General features: G+C 40.1%; 1 protein-coding gene across 11 annotated transcripts in view; it reads left to right on the top strand.

Moving 5' to 3' along the window:
* ptprfb (protein tyrosine phosphatase receptor type Fb) overlaps nt 1-21,806 on the top strand; it is a 215,589-nt gene that overhangs the window by 89,142 nt on the left and 104,641 nt on the right. For all 11 annotated transcript variants that reach the window (XM_088085767.1, XM_088085773.1, XM_088085774.1 and 8 more), the window contains exon 4: nt 1,961-2,102. In XM_088085767.1, the coding sequence (XP_087941893.1) occupies nt 1,961-2,102 (142 nt within the window). The remainder of the gene's footprint in view (nt 1-1,960; nt 2,103-21,806) is intronic.

The raw sequence follows: 21,806 nt of genomic DNA, 5'->3' as shown, positions 1-21,806 counted from the left end.
CTGTCTCTGACCAGCCTTTCGTCTGTAACATAATGCAGTCGTGATTGCTGGGGGTACTGCTTGGTTGTCCCCCTGGGGCCAGATGCATGAAACTGTGTGTAGCTTCACGGCTAAAACTGCATGCACAAACCTTTTTTTTTTTATAAAGCTGCAGGTTTCCGCTTTATAAATCTCAATCACTTTGGAGGTTGGCGCACATGTGTGAGCCTTATTTCCACACCCACAGATAGCCATAAATAGATGTAGACACGCCCTTAAACATCAGTTTGCAAATGCAGTTGACACTGGTGTCTGCTCCACCATTTATTAGACCAGTCAATGAGAAGAACAGCTTAGAAAAGGTGCAATTTCGCCAATCTTGTCGCATGGGAGAGATTCTCCAACTCCAGAGCAGCTGTTATTATGCATGGCTATTTGTAGCATCTGTCCTACTAATTCATTACGCTTCTGCAAACAATCATCACAGTAAAATATTAATCATCAGGATTATTACAGGGTTCTCACGAATCCTTGCAAAGTCTAAAAAGGCATTAAATTAATGAATCAAAAATTGATATTATTATTTTATATACATAACATTTGCCAAATTTCCCTCGCATGATCGTCACCTAAAAAGTCATGTTTTTTGTTACATTGCATTTATTTGTTACAAAGTGCTTTAAGCTGTTGAACCCTGTTTTAGATGTCAGAAGGATAATCAGTCTTTTATTCATAGCGCTTATATTGAAACTGACTTGCGCCGTAGATCAGGATCAAATTAAACAATCATTAACATGCAGATGATGGCTCAAAATGTAAATATAGAGAATGATAAATCATAAACAAATGATTATGCAGTGTATTAATGAACCTGACAAACAACCTGAAAACAAGTTTTATTTTGACCCGTCAAGATCCCTTGATCTAAGATTCCTGTCATCTGACTCCCCCTAAATGCACAAACTTATTTGATTGGATGTTGGACAACATCTAAAGTGGACTGCAGCAGAGGCAGTCCCCCTTTTTTAACAAGCTTGACCAACTGTGAGGAAAGGAGGAAGCAGAAAAAGAAAAGGGGGAAATAAAAAGGCAATACTGCTCTAAATTGATTTTCTAATGATACAATCAGCTTTTAATGCATTATATTGATTATATACAGAGGATATTAATCTCACGAGGGTTTCAACCCACTCTCTTCTGGAAGTTCAGGATATTCTGAGTAGTAATGAGTATAGTACGAAATACATCATTGTATTGTATATCATAAAACATCAGTGTATTTGTTCATTATTAACCTTGAGAAATAAATAAACTTTTTTTACTTCAGTATTATAATCATTATGTTGCTTATGATTTATGATTGCATTTTGAGTAGAAATCCACCATTACAGTATTTTTTGTGTGGAACATAATTGGGTTACAGACAGGTTAAGGTTACATCTCTCACTTTAGATTTAATACTTATTCATATTACTCGCACTTATCTCAGCTAAAACTGCGTTTACGCCTGGTTTGAAGAATGTGTGAGGTGTACATATTCTCACAGCACATTCTGTCTTTTGAAATACCGATTAATGTGTGGAAGGAGGTGTACACATGGTTTTTGTGCATATGCATGCACCCCCGGTTAGTGTTACTTAATATAATACCTGTTGTGGTTCTGCTGTGCATTACAGTGTTTTTGGATATCATTTCATGATATTATTATTATAGGATATTAAGTTGTGGTCAGTTCTCACTCATATTTCAGAAGTGTTGCCAGATGTAGTAAGAAATACAGACTTCTGTTTGAAAAGTACCAGGACATGAAAACAGGCTTTTAAGGAACTGGTTAAGCTGCAAAACTGGCAAATGTTCAGTTATTCCCTCGCTTAGATCAGAAAAACAAAAAACCTATGTTTTTTATATGTTGTTAGAAAGTGACATCCTCAGCCCCTGAAAATAACATACCTGCCCTTTCACTCTGCTCTGGCTCTCTCAGGTGATTGAGTTTGATGACGGCTCGGGCTCCGTACTGCGGATCCAGCCACTGCGCACACACAGAGACGAAGCCATTTACGAGTGCACAGCCACCAACAGTGCAGGCGAGATCAACACCAGTGCCAAGCTCACAGTGCTTGAAGGTAAGATAAGTCTTTTTTTCTCGCTTGGTTTCTTTCTCCATCTTGCTTTTGCTCTCACTCTTTTCTTTTACCCCTCCTCTTTTTTCCTGCTGCTGCTGCTGCTAGTCTTTGAAGCCTTTATTCCGATATATCCAAAAGCAAATACGTTGTGTTTACCTTAATAATTCATACATAAACATTTGCAAACTCTGAGGATTCCTGGTATTGGCAGTGTCACGGAGGAGCAGATCTATCTTAATGTAAACACCACGAGGTGGGAAAATAATGCAAGGAATGCGTTTTTTAAATAAGATAGCATACAGTTCAGCAATTCAGCAAATGTATGAACTGGAATATAGTTATATTGTAAGAAATATTTGCCATTTATTGGCTATAATAGTATACTTCATTGTCTTCTTGTCTCAATGAGTCAGTAAGCCTTGTCAAAAAACAGCATATTAATCCCATAATCAATTTAAAAAATGACAGATTGCCTTATAAAAAGTCTTACATGACTTAACCCTTTGAAACCTGAGGAAATTGGCTTTATTTTTGTCAAAAATATGGAAAGATGGCAATGAGCAAAAAAAATGACCCAAAAATAAGAAAAAAGCATAAGAAAATTACATTAAACTTCTTAATTAAAAAAACAAAAGAAAAAACAAACAAACAAGTAAATTACCTGGAAAAGCACTTAAAATATATACTAAAAATAGGAAATAGTTTTTCACTAGCTTTTTTCTTTCTCCCCAAGACATTTTTCCCTAGATTTTAAAAAATATTTTCTAAATCTTGTAATTTTCCTACAATTTGTGGAACATTTCTTACCAAATTGCTCATTGCCTTTTTTCGCCGTGTTTTTAAAAGAAATTGCACTAAAGTGCTTTGGGTTGAAAGGTTTAAATATTTGTAAAAGGCTCCTGAAAGCAGCACAAGAAAAGTGATGTTGTTCTATGTTTCAAAGGGTTAAATATGTTCATGTCAGTGAGTCTCTGCGTATCCAGAGAACTTGAATAACAATGCCTCAGACAAATATAGGCACATTTAGTAGCATGTTTTCACATATAGCACCACTCTCCGTGCCTGCAGGCTAGCTTGACCTCCATGGACCTCCCTCCCCTTCCGGCTCATAGAGTTAATGTATATGATTTATTTGGACAGACGTTCTGCACCTCTCGGTGCTCAGCCTTCCATATCACTGAGCTGTAAGCGTGAATTTCCTCCTTAATTGATTGTAATTTTGTCATGTGGTTGCTAGTCACAGCAGGAGTTGATTTCATTAGAAACTTTCAAGAAAAAAAAAAAAAAGCTCCAGAGCTTGCCAGCAGGAGGATTAAGGCCGTCCATAGCCATTACACTGGCATTAAAGCAGATCCCCTCTCATTCAAACACAGCCTTTTCTATCCCCCGTTTGAATCCCATCTTTCTTACACCCACCCGTCCTTTTTTTCTCCGTCCACGCTGATTTGATGATATCATCGGCTGGGCTTGCGTAATCTTCCCGAAGGGACTTTTTCTCCTGCGCAAAGAAAGCTTTTCTTCTTTCTACCCCTCCTTTGCACTGTATCGTGAGGAATGCTGCACAAACAAACATGACATGAAGCGCACATAAATGAGATGAGATTAATGGCAGCGTTAGTGTTGAGGGGGGCAAAATAGGACGCTGAGTTGGGATCCTCTCAGTTAGTGGAATAGAGAGACGGACAACAGTCTTACTCAACAGTGCGCAACTGTTTTCAACAGCGGACGTGCTTTGCATGAAGTCGTCTTCTCCCTGTGATCCTGTGCTCAGTGTTGTAGCTGCTAACCTCAGAGTCAAGTGCCATGCAGACACATGCCATATGATGGATGCTTTCATCTATAGGGCTACAGTAGTTCACTGTCGCGGCATACATTTTCAGCACAGGAACCAGACCTTTAACCATGGCAGTGTTGCCAACGCCGACTGTGTTTTGGCCTGAATCAGGGGCATCTGAGTGGGGAAAAAAAAGTGGGCCTTATTACCCAGGGCCCCAGCGGGAGAATGAAAAGTTTGGTTTTGTTAGACATTTTTTATTTGTATATTAGTGCCATAACTAAATTAAAATTGGCTGAATAAATCGGTTGAGGGAGTGAATTTTGTATTAAAAACATAGTGGAAGCTTCTTTCTGAAGTCCCTCTCACCCCTTAAAGGTGCAAAATGGTTTATTCCGTTCCTGCAACAGCATTTATAGCTGGCATCAGGGTTAGATATACCTTTAAGTTCATATGTAAATGTTTGAGTTGAGTTAATTAATGTTTTTTTATTAATAATGTTATTATAGCTTAAGACTTTTTATAAATAAAAATACATATCTCTGGAAGGATCTGTATACTGGAACTGATACATTCCTTTGTTTCAAAGTGTTCTGGTCCTTTGAAAGCTGCACTCAATACCTGCAAGGTAAAATGAAGGCTGAGTAATGTCACATTGTTGCATAAGATGAATAATGAAGGCATATTGTGAAGACGCTCAGTGCATAAATGTTTTTGTTTGACTCCTCCTTGAGTTAAAGTGGCGAAGGAGGTACAAAAATCTTAAGTTATCTCTGAACTGAGCCTATTATGTAGGCTAACGAGGTGACGAAGGGCTAGAGGAGTTTGTGTTTTAGTTGTGAGTATTCTGTTAGACTTATTTTTTGAACAAACCATTTTATGATCTTGTGTACTTATTTTTAGCTCTCATGGCGTGGTTAACAGAGTGTGTGACGTCATGTATATGTTGATTAAAGCTCGTAAATTAAGAGCAACTCCTTGTGCGTGTGTTTGAATTGGAGGAGAGCTAGAGGACTTGTCTCTATACGCATCCTGAGTCGAGTGATACTCGTTAAGCTGTTGGAGCACCAATGGACACTGCTATGTCTTTCCCCCCAAAAAAGAAAATTGGGTTTCCAAAAAATAAGGAAAGAAAAGAAAGGGAAAGAAAGCAAACTGACTGTGAAAAAAAAATCAAAAGGTGCTTGAGAGATACATGGGAACAGAGAAAAGGGCAGAGGACTGCTTATGCACAGGGCCCTGAATTTGGTGCTACACCCCTGGCTTGAACCACATTTGAAAGTACAGATGTCAGAATGAAAGTTGCATTTTACAAAGCTATTTTTCATTATATACATCTTTTTAAAGCTGTATTAAGCAATACTTTATGATAGTATTAAATTAAGTGACAGCAACACGAAAGGGTTGCCAGTGTTGACATTTACACCAAAATTCAGCTCTTGAATCTGCACGTCTACTCCTCTACATGAGCCACCATAAGCTCATTGTTTTGTTTTGACAAACCAAAACAATGTAGGGTCATAAAAAAACTGTGGACAGCTGCTCTTAGCCTACAAGCTCCAACAAGCCAGTTGTACGCTACCTGTTCAGAGTGAACTGGCAGACAGCCAAAGTAAACGGATGGGTGGTGAGGTTGAAGTCGTCGATGAACATTTAGCACAGCAAAGAGAGACAGATATTTATTTCCGAACTTGGGCTTCAGTAGGATGGTGCCAAGTATTTTTGTATCTGCTTGAAGTGAGCAAACTCTGCCAAAACTGTGAATAACCTGATATACTATAAAGGATTGTTGCTGTGATAATATTTAAGTATTTTGTGTTAAGTGTTGCCACCTGTTATTGTTAAAAAAATATCTTCACATTTCTCAGCTATAACTGTAAAAAACTGGAATTGTTTTAGACACATTGAAGTTAATGTATAATTTTATTTTTTAACATTATAAACAAACAGCTACAAACCGAGGAAAATCTGTAATAATGTAATAAAAAATAATTTCTTATATAAATAGGTTGACTTTTGTAAGATGTATTCAAGCAGCCCGTTGTTTTTTTGTTGTTTTGTTTTTTTACCCGAGGAGGACTCACAAGTTTTAAGTGCACTCACAGAGGCTGGTAGGGAACAGAACCGCACGTCGTTTTTAATCAGAATAACTCCTCCATCGTCCAGAACCCTGAGGATGTGCTGGACAACTTAGTTCATACATGCTCACGAAACACACACATTCATGCATATTCACTTACATAAACACACTCAGTGCAAACACACACACGCTCACAGAGCAATGTTGTCAGCTCGGCTCTATTTTTAGACTATTGTTTTTAGCCCGGCGATACATCAAGTTCATATCAGCAGCACTACTGAAGAAAACACTGGGGCAGCACCAAGCAGACGGAGACTAATGATCCTCCTCCTTAATGGGGCGGTGGTAGCCCGAAGGTTTGAGAAGTCGGTGTCACATCAGAATTGTTTTGAGTCAAATAAACAAAATTCGGACAAAGTGACTACGAAACCTGCTGAGCTTTTGTAAACGTCATTTGTTGCAGCGCCCTTGAGCAAGGCACAAAACCAGTAAAGCTGCTCTGTGACCAATATTGGAGGACTGACGTTGTGCTAGCTCTCTGAGAAAACTGAATTTCTGCATTGCTTGAAAGCATGACACGTCTAACTCCCAGAATAAAGGTGGAAGAAATGACTGCATAAGCATAAACTTCCTGTTTTTGCATTCCAAAAGAAAAGCCTCCCACTCCCTGCACGACTTAAAGTACATGTGACTTTGCATCCATATGAAGTTGTCATAATGCATTGAGAACTCCCATCCAGAGAGGCAGTGAGAATGGTGAAGTCATTAAACCACTAAGTCGATCTGGATTATAGGTTTTAGCAGAGCAAAGGAAGGTCGAGCTTTAATTACGATTATTCCATATACTGGCTCTTTATTTTGTTATGCCAATCCTGCAAAATATGGATTATGACAGTCATATTGGTGCAGCTTTACACGTGCGTTCACTGTGCTCAAAGGTGGGGTTGTATAGTGTATGAAGTAAAATGTGAAGTTGAAAAGTGCAATATTATGTCTGGATCATTTGCTTGGGATTTTTAGCGTAATTCAATGAGACCAAGTTTTTTGTCAGTGCTGCTGGCTTCTTAAAGGGGTAGTTCAGATTTGTTGACATGGGGTTGTATGAGGTATTATTATTCATAGTCAGTGTATTACAAACAGTAGATGTCAGTCAGCTCACCCCCCAGTTTAGAGATGCACACAGAGGAGTCTGACACAGAAGCTAGTTAGCAAGAAAACATATTTTAGCCACCTTAAAAAAGTATCTCCTAAAACAACCAACATCAGTTTACATGTACACTATATTTAGAGTATTTTAAGTGCTTCACCTTTCCACCAGACAACCTGTTGCAATGGGGAAACTTAAACTGATATTATTATTTTTTTTGGTTGGACCTGTTTTTAGGTGGCTAAAATGTGTTTTATTGCCGACCACGCCCACAGCAGAGCATTGATTAGCTCCCGTGTCAGACCCCAGTCCTGCTTCTCTAAACTTGGGGCGTGCTGTCTGACATTTACTAAAGGTAATACTTGACTATGAATAAGTACCTCATACAACCCCACTTAAAAAAATCAAACTGGTAAATTCTTGAAGAGTGCTTGTATTCTATTTATTTATGGAACACAAGCAGTCTGTGTTTAAATTTAAAACAGAAATAATTACTGCAATTTATTTTTCCACACTAAAATTTTCATTTGACTTTACTGGCAGTTACTTCCCTTTCTGAGTCAGCGACTGGGTCAAAGGCTAACAAATGATGACTAAGATGAAAGGTGTTATAGAGGATGACTGGATCTTAACCTGAGCAGATCAGAGTTCGCAGTTGTGACTGTATAGTTCAGCGTGCCGCTCACCTGTGGGGAGTTGAAATGGCGTGCTTTCATACCGGAGTCAAGTCGGGCTTTAGCACTTTTTCAGTCATGAGTCTCAAGTCACTCTGTAATTCTGTCACGCTGTAACAGCCCTGCTCTTTGTTCGTGGCAGTTCTCACGCCCCCGCCCGAGAGGTCACACCGCTGAGACTTACATACGGGCCCAAAGTCAGCCCAGCCATCTCTCATTGTGTGTGAGAGAGAGCGACATACACACACTCACACACACACTCACACATATACAGCAGTGAAATGGTTGAAACTGAGTCGTGTTTCTTTATTGTTGTAACACTGTCATTAGTCAAAATCTGAAGATCCTTGGCTATAATCGTCTTTTTTACTGTGAGGTTTTGAATAATGGTCTACATGCAAAATTACTTTTCAAATGTGCAATCCTTCTTGCACTGCGTGTGTGTTTCAGAAGAGAGAGCGAGAGAGGAAGTCAGTCAGCTGTGCGCAGGTCTGACCTGTATGGATAAATAATGATGCAGACGATGCAGAGACCAGAGGAGGAGGCGTGATTTAGAAACATTGTTGCTGTCAGTCTTTCATTCCTCCTCTCTCTTCCTCTCTTTCATTTCTGTTTCTGCCTTTGTGTCTCTACAACTTTTATTTTTGTATCCACTCCTCTCTCTGCTCTGTCTCTCTCTGTGTTAAATATAGTGGACAGTGTGGCTTTGACGTTGTGGGATGGTATAAAGAGATGACCAGAGGGAACAATGACTCATTACTCGGGTAACGATGCCGATGTTTTGACCTTGAGCGCCCCTCTTGAATTGAACTGCCTCAGTAAATGTTCAGGTAAATGGTGCTTGTCTCGGTGATGTATGAAATAAACTACTGCCGGCCAGAAAAGACATCTCGGCTCACAACATCAGTCTTAAATGCAGTTGGCTGCCACTTCTCCATGTCAAGGCAATATTTCACATTTTTTCGTCGCCGTTAACATTTGATGAGCATGTAAAATGTAAAATGCAATGACTCAGATCAAGAAATGACTAAGGTGGTGTCAAAACCGTGTCATGACACTAATGGTGATGATAAAACTGATGAGGCTCTGTGGTGCAATGAATACAGGGGCTGTTTTTGCAATTGGAACCAAAACCAGAGCCAAATTTCTGATGAAACTGCCTTGAGCAAAATCATTAAAGTTTGGTTAGTTTTAATTGGCTTCTATCAGCAGCAGGGGAATTGCAACATTGACAAGTCATGGGAAAGGCCTACAGCAAACGAGACTTGTAACTAATAAATAATGTTGCATATTTTCCAAGTGACAACATATCAGCAAGATACTCGATAAGGCGATTCAACGAAAACACACATATCACAAAGAAAAAACACTGCAAAAACATTAATGAAACATTAATGCTGCTTTTAGTTCCTTCTATGGCGTGAGAATGAAACATCTTGCAATGCTGTTGTAACCTCTATCTGCTGTCACTTTCAAAAGTTTTAGCTAAATTCATCTAAAACAGAAAGTTAAAGGAAATGTATAAACTGATATCTGCAGAGCTCCCTGTGACTCAAAAATATTCCTAAAGTTTGAGCAGAAACTTGGGTATATTCTGTGACTTTTCTGCTGTGCTGGAGAACATTCTCCCGTCCTTTGGGAGACAGCGGACCTGTCTCCAGAAAAAAGGAATGTTATCTAATGGTACCAGATCAAAAGCCCCATCATTACCGGAATCCTCCGCTGTCAGAGCGTGAATTAGAAAGGTTCTCCTTCAGACCAGCTGCACACCTTTTTTGAAGTTCCCTGGCAACTCGTTTCTGAACATGTAATGTCGAGGAAAAAATGTAATTTTTTTGGAAAGGTCAAATGAGAAATATGCGAGGATTCAAAGCTTCGCCGGTGGAGAAAAAAATAGCCCCCTTGCTTGGTGAAAACATGTCAAACATCAAACTCTGGAGTGATACAGCTCCTTGTAATATTAATAGAGTTCTACCCTGCGAGCCCATGTTATGCCTCTCTAATTTAAAGATTGGAAAAGAGGCCACAATTATACAGCAGTGTTAAAAACTCATCAGTTTTTGCACACAGTTGAGAAATTTTCCAAATGGAATTCAGCGCAGTGTCCCGGCTTTACTGTGTTGACTGTATTTAGTGGCCCTGTGTTTGGTGGCAGTAAACAAATTACGGCCTCACCGGTTAGAAAAGGCCTTTATTTGCTTGGCATGCATTATATTCCCTGGTGCAGAGGCAAAAAATGACTGCGACACAATGCCAGTAATAAATATCTCAGGAGCCAGGCAAGTGTGGACAACAAACCTGACTGGATAAACAGCATAGAAATCGCATTGCGCCTCTTCCCAGGCAAGATAAATACATACAGAAGCTATATCGGAATGATTTAATACCGAGCCCTGCTCCTCCGACAACTTAATCCTCTCCTTTCCTTCGCGCTATTCAAATCATCCACAATGACCAAAATAAGGTCTGTTGTGTAACTGCTATCCCCCCCACATTACTTTTTCACTCTCTCTGATTCTCTTTTTGAATGCCGGTGGGTTTCTGTAATGTTCACGCTGCAGCGTTAATAGCCGTTCCGTCATGTTGTTGAAGGAAGAAAGTGGTCAGTTTATGTTTAACGTTGCACACTTAAGGTTGTTTATGAAACGGATGCAGGATGTGAAAGTTTGCTTTAAGTAGAGCAGGTTTGGCTTCTGTCTTCAGGGCAGGGCTGTTGTTTGTCACAACATGCAGCAGGAATATAGAAACACAGCAAACTTGCACACACATTCAGGGGCTCGCATCTTCACACACAAACGCACCACACTATACAGGTGTACACCCCCCCTACTGTATCACTGAGCTCCATTGTGTCGGTCTGTGTCACAGATTTAATTTCTCCTACCACCTGCTGGCTGGAGGCCCAGCGTCGTAGATCATATCCAGCCTGACAGATACAAACTGCATCTGTCTACGCATGCTTCTCCCAAGGACTCACACAATATGGCAGGGTGGATTCACCCTCCTGGCCACCCAATCTGCATCCTCGCATCCTTACATCCAAGGACTTAGGCATTGAAAGGGAGGGGAGATGGCTTTCTGGGTTTAGTCAAGGCAGTAGCACCTGGATTGTAATACACAATAAGCACATGGAATAGAAAAGGGAAAGGGAAATCAGTTGAATAAATAACATTCAATGATTTTACAACAACAACAAAAAATGAAAATTGTAGTTTAGCTGCTTTGTTTTTAAATTGTTCTTGAGCTTACACAGCACTGACGCTGGTGGATATTCCTCTCTTTAACCAACAAAGCATTTATCCCATGCAATGAATGTTGAGATTTTAGGGTTTGGTACGGTTGGCTTTGATAAGTAGCAGCCACCTTGCTAAAGTGTCCTTTAGCAAGACAAAGAGGCTGAAAAATTATGCAGAAGTGCTAAAAACTGAAGCTCTTCTATTGCCCACCTGAGGCTGGCTCCAAAACAGAGTAAATCTCCTTAGACCTCCATGTTAAAATGCCAATCTTTACAGGCGATATAATGTTTTTAGCGTAGTACAATAAATGATTTTGGTCTCTAGCTAATTTCAACATTCATGACAACTGTATGGGGAGTGAATTTTGATATAACTCACATGGACACATTTTATTAAGGCCCAAAGATACGCATATTTACAGGCGACTGTCAGATCCACCCCTCACTCCTCCACAGCTCTTCTTGTCCAAATATGGTCACTTCTGGCTCCAAAGCACCAAGATGTTGACAGCTAAAATACCAAACAAGAGGTTTCAAAACGGCAGTCAACAAACAGATGGATGATATCACTGTAGCTACGTCCATTATTTATACAGCCTTTGAGCAGGACACTAAAGCTGTATTCTCATATGAACTTGGCGCAATGTTTGGAGAATTGGGTCCAGACTCTTAAGGAGACTGTCTGTACCAGAAGCATACTCACCTACTGGAGATAGGGGGTACTCTGTTTTGTTTAGGCGAGGGTTGGAGGCAGGACATGACGCAGATTACACCACAGTAACATAGCAGGTTTATAATTTGGTCATAAACGACCGAGTCTCTTGCAGTTCCTTGATTTTTTCTGACAATTTTGGCATTTGCCCGCACCAACAGAATCCCAAATCTCATCATCGCTTCAATTTGACATTTTCGTTGGTGTTTTTATGTAAATGACCCTTCCTCTTCACCCACAGATATTTGTTTATATTTGGTTTTGCCTGATCTGTACGATAGAAATGTCATTAAAACGCCCAGTTGCTCACTATCAGTATTTCTTGCTCCTATTACCACAGGGGCTCAATAAGACATTAAACTACATGAAACAAGGTCAGCGCTCCGTAACTCCTTAAAGTGCAGTTTTTTTTTGTACATTCACAAGTGACATTTTGAGCTACTGCTCCTCTTCAGACTTGGCTTTCATTACTATCGTTTATGACCAGAACCTGCCTTAAACGCTTTTTGTGTGCTTCAAAATTGGACATTACACAGACTTTGCACTATGAGCTGATGGGGTAAAGTCTGTTTAATATCCGATCCAACTGATTTAGACAATTGCATTTGGACATACAGCTCTTCCAGGTGATGAAGCTTGTTGTATTTCTGATCTTGTGCTGTAGTCTTCCTTCTGTGATCAGTCAGTCATCAGAAAAAATAAAATCAACCTGGAAGCAGATTTCCATTTTTCACATTTTCAAAATTATTCATTATTGTTATTAGCTATATCATCTGTTTGAGGTTAAATAATTTAGAATGCATGTGGTACAATCAATATATTCAGTAACTGGTCAGATCGACCCTGATTAATTGATCCGTCTCGTGAGATTTGTTTGACACCAGACTTAATTTTTCATGTAATTTGTAGCCATCTGGATGGAGTCAATCTCGCTTTGAGGCAACATTTCATCTGTACTTGTCCATCAGTTGCTCCCTGCTTTTGGCAAGCTGTATCAGTAAAGACTGCGATGTCTGGTTTGTCTGCGCCGTCAATGCTGATCATGTCTATGGCCTGAGGAAAGAGAGGGAGAGAAAAAACGAAAGACAGAGGTCAGTGAGTAAAAATAACATTTAAAAAGTGGATGATAGAATATAGGAAAACAAAGACAGTCACCTTTTATTGCATAGGGATTACTGCAACATTTAAGGGTCTTTCTGGGACATATTTATCCTGTTTAAAGTTGGACAGTGGTTCTCACAGATAGTTTTAATGCATCAGAGCTTTTCACTTTCTCCCAAAGAACTCAGACAAGAAGCAGGAAAAGGAAACCTATAAAATAATGTGGATGAAATTTTTCCCTTTAGTATCGTCTGATGCACTGATGATGATGGACACTATAATGCCCTTTTTCCACACGTGCGCTGTTTTGGCTTGACTTGGTTTGGTCTAGCACGTCAGCCCAGCGCGTCCCCACTACAACAAGTTGTGTCTTTAATTTATTACTGCTTGAGTGATGACGTTTAAAAGCAGCAGGCTGATCCTCGGCTAATAAGCAGCAGTAACATAACACAACTCCTGTACAGCTGGAAGGGAACATGAAACAGTAAAATAAAGCAGTTATCTAAAGTAAAAACAGGGACACGGGAGGAAAACTAAACTTAAACTACAAAGATTTAGTAAGACGCTAATAAAGCACTGAGAGCTGAATACAGAGACTTTAAAAACATCCTCCTCTTTGGTTTCCTGCACAGACAGACTGAGTGAGGTGAGTGAAATCTTGCAACACACACTTGTTTCAGAGGGAAAAGGGTCGTTGGGGGTTGGCTGTGGTAGGCAAGATGTCATCACTACCCACTTTGAGGTGGTCGGCCGCACTTTTGGCCCTACTCCGGAGAAAGTGTATCTCTGGTGCCACTGCACTGCTTGACATATTTAAACTGACAAAGGAAACGCAAATTGGTGTGGCCAACTGTGCCAAAGGAACAGGGCAATGTGGAATAATTTATTCAGCCAATAAATTCATTTCTTGAATAACATGAATCATGTCAGATAAGTCTATGTCTTAAACAAAAAAAAAAGAATATTTTGTCTTAAATAAAATCAAGTGGTTTAAGAAGTGATTCTTGAATCACTTGTAAAGTCTTTCAGTTTACAGCTTTATTTTATCTTATCCTCCAGCTTTATTTGGCATGTTTGAAATAAGGATCTAAACTCGGAGAATTAATTTCACTATATCAGCAATTTGTTCCGCTCTGACGGTTCTTTAGTGTCCTTCTTGCCTCCTACAATCATATCTCGCTCGAACTATGCTACACTGCCCCCACGAACTCCAGTGGTACTGCTCCGTTTCATCCATATCCGTAAGCTTTCAGAAAGCTTGCACAAATACAGATGAAATGAGGCAGAATTTAGAGTTAAACAGACAAAAGGCTCCGCCCGTCTCTGTGTACGTATCTAATGTTGAGCATAAATGCACCTTCATAATAACACCTGTGCAATAACGCTCCAGCAGTAAATACTGGAGTAGTGGAGAAAACACAGGAACACCTCACACGGTATTTCACAGTTGTTCTTGTAAATGTGTCCACAGTAAAACATGGTTGCTTCTGGCTGCTGTCATACATTTATTGAGAGCAGGGCTGTAGCCCGTCACTTTTTAAAAAAAAAAAACAACTTGATTGTCAGGACATATTGAACTCCTTATCTGGATGTTGTCTCCGGGCTTCAGAAGATATTGGAGATGTGACAAGACATGCACATCCTCTGATATCTGCGCATTGTCCGGAACAGACAGGGATATCCGCGAATTGACATGTGCTATTAAATATCTGCCACAAACAGCTGCAACAGGCTTTCATTATTCAATTACAGATTTTACTGAAGACTTGTCTCTGAGAGCATGACCGATGTGATTATCAATAGTGTTTCACCATGCGCGTATTCACAGCGCACTGCTTCTTCCATTAGAGTGTTAAGCGAGGTAACGGGTCATCATTTTTTTTTTTTGCCTGGGATTGATTCATTTTTTGTCCCACATTTGTACACATTTGCTCGCGATTATTTGAGCCCAGGCATTTTTATTGGAGTGTTTCACTCTGCCCCAGACAAGAGGCCAGCAGGGAGAGAGTCAGGCATCTAAATGTGAAGATCCAATGTTATTTTTCCAGAAAAATAAGCAGCTGCACTGAATATGAACGCAGAGGGTGATGGAAACTGTCACTCACAAATGTGCTCCTGCATCAAATTGATATGTGAAGGGTCAAATGCAAGTCAAACGCTTACTTACACCTGAGCACTGTGCGCCCTGCAGACAGTTACAGAGTAATATTGTATGAAATCAATTCGTTCATTGCTTCATGCTGTTTTTCTTACTTTGGTAAGAAATGTTTTATGCTCAGAAATGGTTTAACCTGTCCCCCACCCTTGTTAGATTCTGCATTTTTCTAATATAAATGTTGATAATAAAGAGGTCTATTACATATAATTTCCTCTTTATGACACAGGAAAACAATCAGAAGGGGGCTGAACTGACTGACACAATTTGCTGAACAGTTGATAAAAGCAGAAGGTACATTTTAAAGTACTTACAAAAGAAATGACTTGTGATGTATTTATTCTTTGACCTAGGACTTAAATAACTTTTTGATCGAATAGATTTCTAACAATTGCTTCATGCTATTATCCCAGGTTCATAATGGATCGCAAATTGTGTTGGTTTGTTTTGTATAAATGTCTGCCTCTGTCCATCTCTGAGTCATGCAAAACCAATGATAAGACAACACTCCAGCACAGACAGCGCACTATAAAAATAGAAATCCTTATACAATAGGAGACAATTACCAATCTCATATGAAAACCCTGCAAATTGATTTACTTCTGTGATCATTTTTAGGCCACAGTTGTTTTTATTGTTGTTGTGTTGAAGCATATTCATTATTGTTATCTCAGCCATGTGTAAGCCTGGAGGGTATCATGGTCATGTGTGTGAGAATGTGTATCTGTTTGTTTGCAGGGCGCATATTGTTGAACCAACTGGTCTCATATTCTGTGTGCGCATTTATGACTGTATGCTTTCAGACCTTTTGTTGTGATTCATGATTGTTTCATTGACTGTTTTATGTCGTCGTTGGCTGCTGATTCCTCACTCTTTTTTACTGGCCGTCAGGGGCCGCAAGTGATCAACAAAATCATGTAGCAAAAGCAAAAAGCATTTCTGTGAATTGTCTCGGCTAGAAACAACAAGCCTTACTGTCTGTTTCAGGCCATATTTTGACCTTTGTCATGGCTCATTTTGAATCGGAGCATGTGAAGATCAATGCTTTTTTATGCTGTTATGCTAGAGGTGAGTGCAGGATAATAATATACAGAAAATTAAGATGGGGAGAGATTATCTGTAAATGGGCATGGAGAAGATGTGAATAGTTATTTTAGAGACGCAGCTGTGTGGAGATGGTTTGGCAAAAAATGTATTTGAGTCATTAATACTATTAATATAATATAACAGAAGGACCATTAATAAATTAATTAAAGGAAATAAACAATGAAAGGTTTGAGGAAAAAAGAATAATTGAAAAGAAAACCAGTAACAATATGTGGATGAATAGGAGGTGTGTCTACAAAAGGAGATTAAAAAGAAAACCCATATCATTATCGTTGCTGCTTCGTAGGAGGGACACTTATAGCATTGTCTAGAGTGGCCTCCTTCAGCTCCAATGACAGTCTGGCAGAGATCTGCACTTTTCAAGCTCATAGCGTTTCTAATGTTTTGCTCACCCTCTTTTATGTAGTGCAACACACAACCTCAAAAATGAACACACTTTTTTAATTTTATGACATTTACTGCATTATATATTGCATATGTTTCTATTTATGCACAAGAATAATAATGTAAAAACAACACACAGTGCAACAAAAGAAATACTTGACCTGACATCCCTTTATTTGTTAATAATGCCGCCCTGGGTCTGTACCCCGGCAGGTAAAGAGCAAGGTCCGCCTTAAAGCTCCGCAGGCCAATGAGTCAACGGCTCCCCAGGCCCTGACTGGCTATGGATGGATGGGCCTGCTGCATGTCAGGGGGGTTCTAATACCTACACTCAATGAGCTGGCTAATGGGAGTCCTTTCACCCTGACCCCCTTTTCCTCACACATTTACACACCGAGCCCTCTTGGCTTACCCACTGGGCCATAGAAAGCAGGGGAGAACGGCTTGACTCGCTATCAGCCTTATAGCTTGGCCTCAAGCTTGACATTTTTCTCATGTTTAAGAGGCATACTCCCATTTTCTCTAAGCTGCTAAGCTGTGTTTTTCAAGGTTGTAGTTGATCGGTCTGCTTACAGCTGTCAAAGGCACTGTTGATTTTGCATGTATTACATCAGCATCAATATTTTTCAACCTGTTTTGCAAGGGGAGGTTGACTGAGCAAGCATGCTCGGCTAGTCCGCCCCGCTTAACACTCCCAGTGTCAGGGCATGTTCACCAGGTTGTTCGGAGCACTTACTTGTTCATGTCTTATTTGTAAGGCAAGAGCAATATCTTAGCCAATTATTGATTGTGGCTGTTGGGTAAAGCAGGTGTTTTTCCTTTCCTGATAAAACTGTGGGGAGTTAAGAACCAAGATTGGGATTGTACTAACTACAGAAAACTATAATAAAATGGTCAGTGGAATGTTAAACCTCTTTCCCACTGCACAAAAACCCACTAACATCCGCTAACATCCAGCTTTTTATTGTAACAGGAAAGGTTACAGTCTTTGTTCACACCAGCGTCAGATGACTCCAAAGTAGTCCCGGGTATTTATCGGCACTGGCAAATGTGCAAATGTGCAGATTTTAGCTCTTTTACTGGTGAGTTGCAATTAAGCACCAACACAAATTACCATCCATCTCCACCAAAGCATTGAGTTATATTGTAATAGTCAGTCCCAATCCTGTTCTAAATTTATTTTTTTCAAACAATAATTAATTAAAAAAGCTATTGCATATTAATGAAAAGAAAAAAATGCTAAGGAGTATCAATGGTTGTATGAGAGAATGTATAGTCTTTAAAATTTGCCTAGACTCATGGATATGTCATAGAAATTTATCAGTAAAAATGTGTATGAATACTTCAGGAAACAAGCTAATTTTAGTGGAAAAAAATATTAGATACAGGTAGTAGAATCAGGTTTTGTATTTACCATAAACGTCACAAGATCTTATATCGCCTAAATATTTCTGGTTCTAATTTCTATTTCAAGTTATTGCATTTCGAGGTGAGCAGTTAATAGGTCATGCCACAGTTTGATATTTCTCAACACTCATCACTTCTGCAAACCAGTACAAAGTTGAGGCTGTCGACATTGACTCACAGACGCTGTGTATTATTCATTATCTCTGACTGAGAGAATAAGTAAAGGCTGTCACAGGAGCCCAGTCAGTGAGGATTTAATTAACAGAACCTGCCACATTCCACTACATCCACTGCCTTTCTCAGAACTCATAAAAGCCATCCCTATCTGCTGTAATTACACTAAACATGTCACAATAAAGCTCTGCCGATGATTAATTTGAGTTGTGGAGAGGATCAATTAATTCATTTATTTGCAAACCGCCGCTCTGCTTCCTTTTGTAGACCTATTTCATTAACCGTCATGCTTTCCTGATTTTTGGTCCTGTCCTTGTTCTTTTTTTTCCACGACACCTGGAGGAATAGCCTGTCTTATTAGCCACATCGTATTACCGCAGAAATTTACCCTGAGCCCTGAGGTTTTTCCATCTTAGAGGCAGTTACATTAAAATGAGGAGTAAACCACAAACCGTGTATTCCGTAATACTATAATCTCAAGGGTCTTCAATCAAACTCCTGTTGGTAGGACCACAAGGCAAGAAGTAGAGCTGTAATCTGAAAATGAAAGCCTACAGCTGTGCTACTCATAGAGCGTAGTTAATGGAGGATGTGATTCTGTGCAGCAGTGCTTGTCTCACAAGGTGACTCGGTCAGCATAACCATGTGAATTCAGAAGACCACCCTTGGGTTGCAGTAATGGTCGGAGGCCACGGTTATGTACTAACTGGTGCGCCGCAGCATAAATTACAGGCGCGGGGCATCTGGCAGGGCTGTAGATCATACTGACGACAGTGGAAGTATGATATCAGATAGGAGAAAAAGGGAGAAGTAGAGATGAATAGGAAAGTGGAGAGAGGGAGATGATAAAAAGAGAGGGAGGGAAGGAAGGGAAGGAAGCAGTTGTGGGGGGGGGTTAGATGACTGTTATTGATTATATGCCTGTAGGCGAGGAAGTAAGGCCAAATGTTCTGCTCTGCCAGACAAAAAAGTGTATTATTTCAAAGGTCATGGCATGCATTACAGTCTTTTTACTCCGAGTACAGTCGGGTAAACAGCAGAATAACAGCGCTGAGATACGACCACTAGCATGTAGCGCAGAGTGTACTAACAACGGCATTAACAGTGTTTTTGTTATGACTGTGTTTTTTTTTGTCACGGTCTGTTGCGTGCAGGTGTGCCTGGGCGTGCAGTTCATCTACCCAGAGCACTGTTTGTTTGATGCACTACTATCTCCATAGCAACTGCCACAACACCTGGCCTAAGAGATAGCGTGCCAGAGACAACAGGCTTGACAGGATGTTAGGACATATTTCAATGCACATGTCAATGCACAATGTACATTTGCCTCCATTTCCATGGAGATTTACACCATTTTCATGCCATTACAACAGTCTTACATCAATGGCCTCCTTGCCATGTCTTTGATGTAGGGGTGTACCGTGTCATCCCTGCTGAGGAGACCTCTGCAGTGGGAGCTTTGCCAGCGAGTATCCCTCTGAAGACCAAGAGGGTCCTGCTCACATGCCCTTCATGGCAGAACATGTGAGAAAAACTTCTCGCCTTCCGATGTTTTGCAAGTCAAAGCACAGAGGCAGTTACATGAATACCAGTCAGGCCTCCTCCTGTCTGTGGAGCTTGTTAGTCGTTGCATGAATGTCACACAATTTCAGAAAGAAACACCTGCAAGTACTGCTGTACTTATCAAAAAACAAGTTGAAAGTTGACTGAACCGTGGGAAATGTTAATAAGCACTAGCCGTTGTTCTGACAAATGGAGCCACCCACTCAGAATGACCTTACAGAAGCAGTAGATCTATCAGAATGTGCCACTAGCTCCTATATATGTGGTTAAAAGTATGTGCATGTCCTCTGGAATATACATATTTTTGCCTCTTACATGCGCACTGATGTTGCAGCCATTATCTTGGTAGGTGATTCTGAGCGGTGGCTCTGTCAGCCAATTACCGTAAGTGCTGGGTAATTTATTGATATTATATCAATATTGAGATATGAGACTAGATATAGTCTTAGATTTTGGATATTGTCATATGTTAAGTTGTTTTTTATGTTACAGTAAACAATTTGGCAAAATTGTTTTTTCGTCGGTTTTGCTTACTGCAAAACTAGTCTTAAATTTCACTGAGAGGCATTAAAAAGTCTCAAAAAGTCAGAGATCTAAGCTGTAGGAACCTTTATAAATATTTTAAGGAAGCACCAAAAGTCTACCTTACAATATTGTCACAGCATTGATACTGATGGTCCAAAATACCCCAAATATTTGATTATCTCCGATTTGCCTGCCCCTAACTGTAACGACATATTATTATTATTACTATTACTATACTACTGTAAGTGGTGTTATCTCTAAATTACCCATTATCACTGTCGATCAGAGGGTTATGCCACCATAACCTTTGCGTTCCTCTTAAATCCATCCATCCATTAGCTATACTCACTTCTCCTTGAGGTCACAGGGGGGCTGGAACTGATCCCAGCTGACACTGGGGGTAAGAGGGGGAGTACACCCCGGACAGGCCACCAGTTAATCACAGGGCTGACACATAAAGACAGAAACACCTACGGGCAATTTACAGCCTTGTGTCTTTGTGGGGAAAACCAGGGGGAATCCACACAGGCACGGAGAAAACATCCAAAGTCGGCCAGCAAGTTTGAACCCAAAACCTTGCTGTGCAGCGACAGTGCACCACTATGCAGCTCCTCATAAATCCTTTCCATTTCAACATTTTCCAAGTGAACTTGCTGAGCGTTTTACACACCATCAGCTATTCATAGAGCTCTTTCAATTGAACTCATGTTGGCTTTGACTTTCTGTTTGCACCTCGTGCTGCCGCTGACACGTCTCACACACTTCTGTGTCTCGGACAGATGCAAATGTCTGTCTCAACGATGTTCTTGGCTAGAAACAGCCGCAGGCCGTGCGCTTTGTTTCTGCAGACAGCTCGTCTGCTTTTCGCTGCCAGATTGACTCAAGACCAGTTCAGAAGTACAGACACAACACTTATTGCACTATATTTAGCTTCCCTCACAGGTTGGGCTAGCAGAGAGGTGAATAATTAAAAGCCTTTGTTGGGTAAATGCAGGAAACACTGAGACTGTGATCTTTGTAGTTTTCCAACAAATTCAACAGAATAAATTCCTCTTGTAAACACTGAGCCATCGGTTTAGAGTTAAACGCTATAATTTCAGCACAGAGGCAAATGAAAAACCTGAACGGCCCACATATTCTCGAGAAGAACATAACCTTTTTCTTTTTTTTTTTACCTATAAAGACAGTGCACTGATGTATGTTTAAAAGGGTAGATTTTAGAGCAGTAATATTTCATGAGGCAAGTGGCTTTGTTGCTGTCACTGTGGTCCTTTGGTTCGCGCTATCAAAGGAGACATCACCTTTAATTGTTGTCATCCATCACTTGGCAACGGGCTCACGTGGAGATCATAAGGCCTTTTATTTCTGGCTTGAAATGAGATCAGCTCAGATGTATAAGCTGAGAATCTTGAGAAAGGCTCACTGTATCACCTTAATTTTTGATGGCACACGTTGACACCGAATTAGATTAACTATTGATGCAGAATGAAGCAAGACGGCGCGGGCAGCCTGCAAGCATGCACACAGCTTCCTGTTGATGTTGTAACAGTGTTTACATGAATATTTCCACACATATGTCTGCATGTTCTCTCTGAAGGGACCATCCTCTGGGGTTAAAACATCCATAGCAGCACATGCCAACACCTTTTGCACTTGAGAGTAAAAA

This window comes from Plectropomus leopardus, chromosome 12 (assembly GCF_026936395.1).
Source record: "Plectropomus leopardus strain MGB_pleo_1.0 chromosome 12, ASM2693639v1, whole genome shotgun sequence".
Taxonomy (NCBI): Eukaryota; Metazoa; Chordata; class Actinopteri; order Perciformes; family Serranidae; genus Plectropomus; species Plectropomus leopardus.
This window is presented reverse-complemented; position numbering and strand designations above follow the sequence as displayed.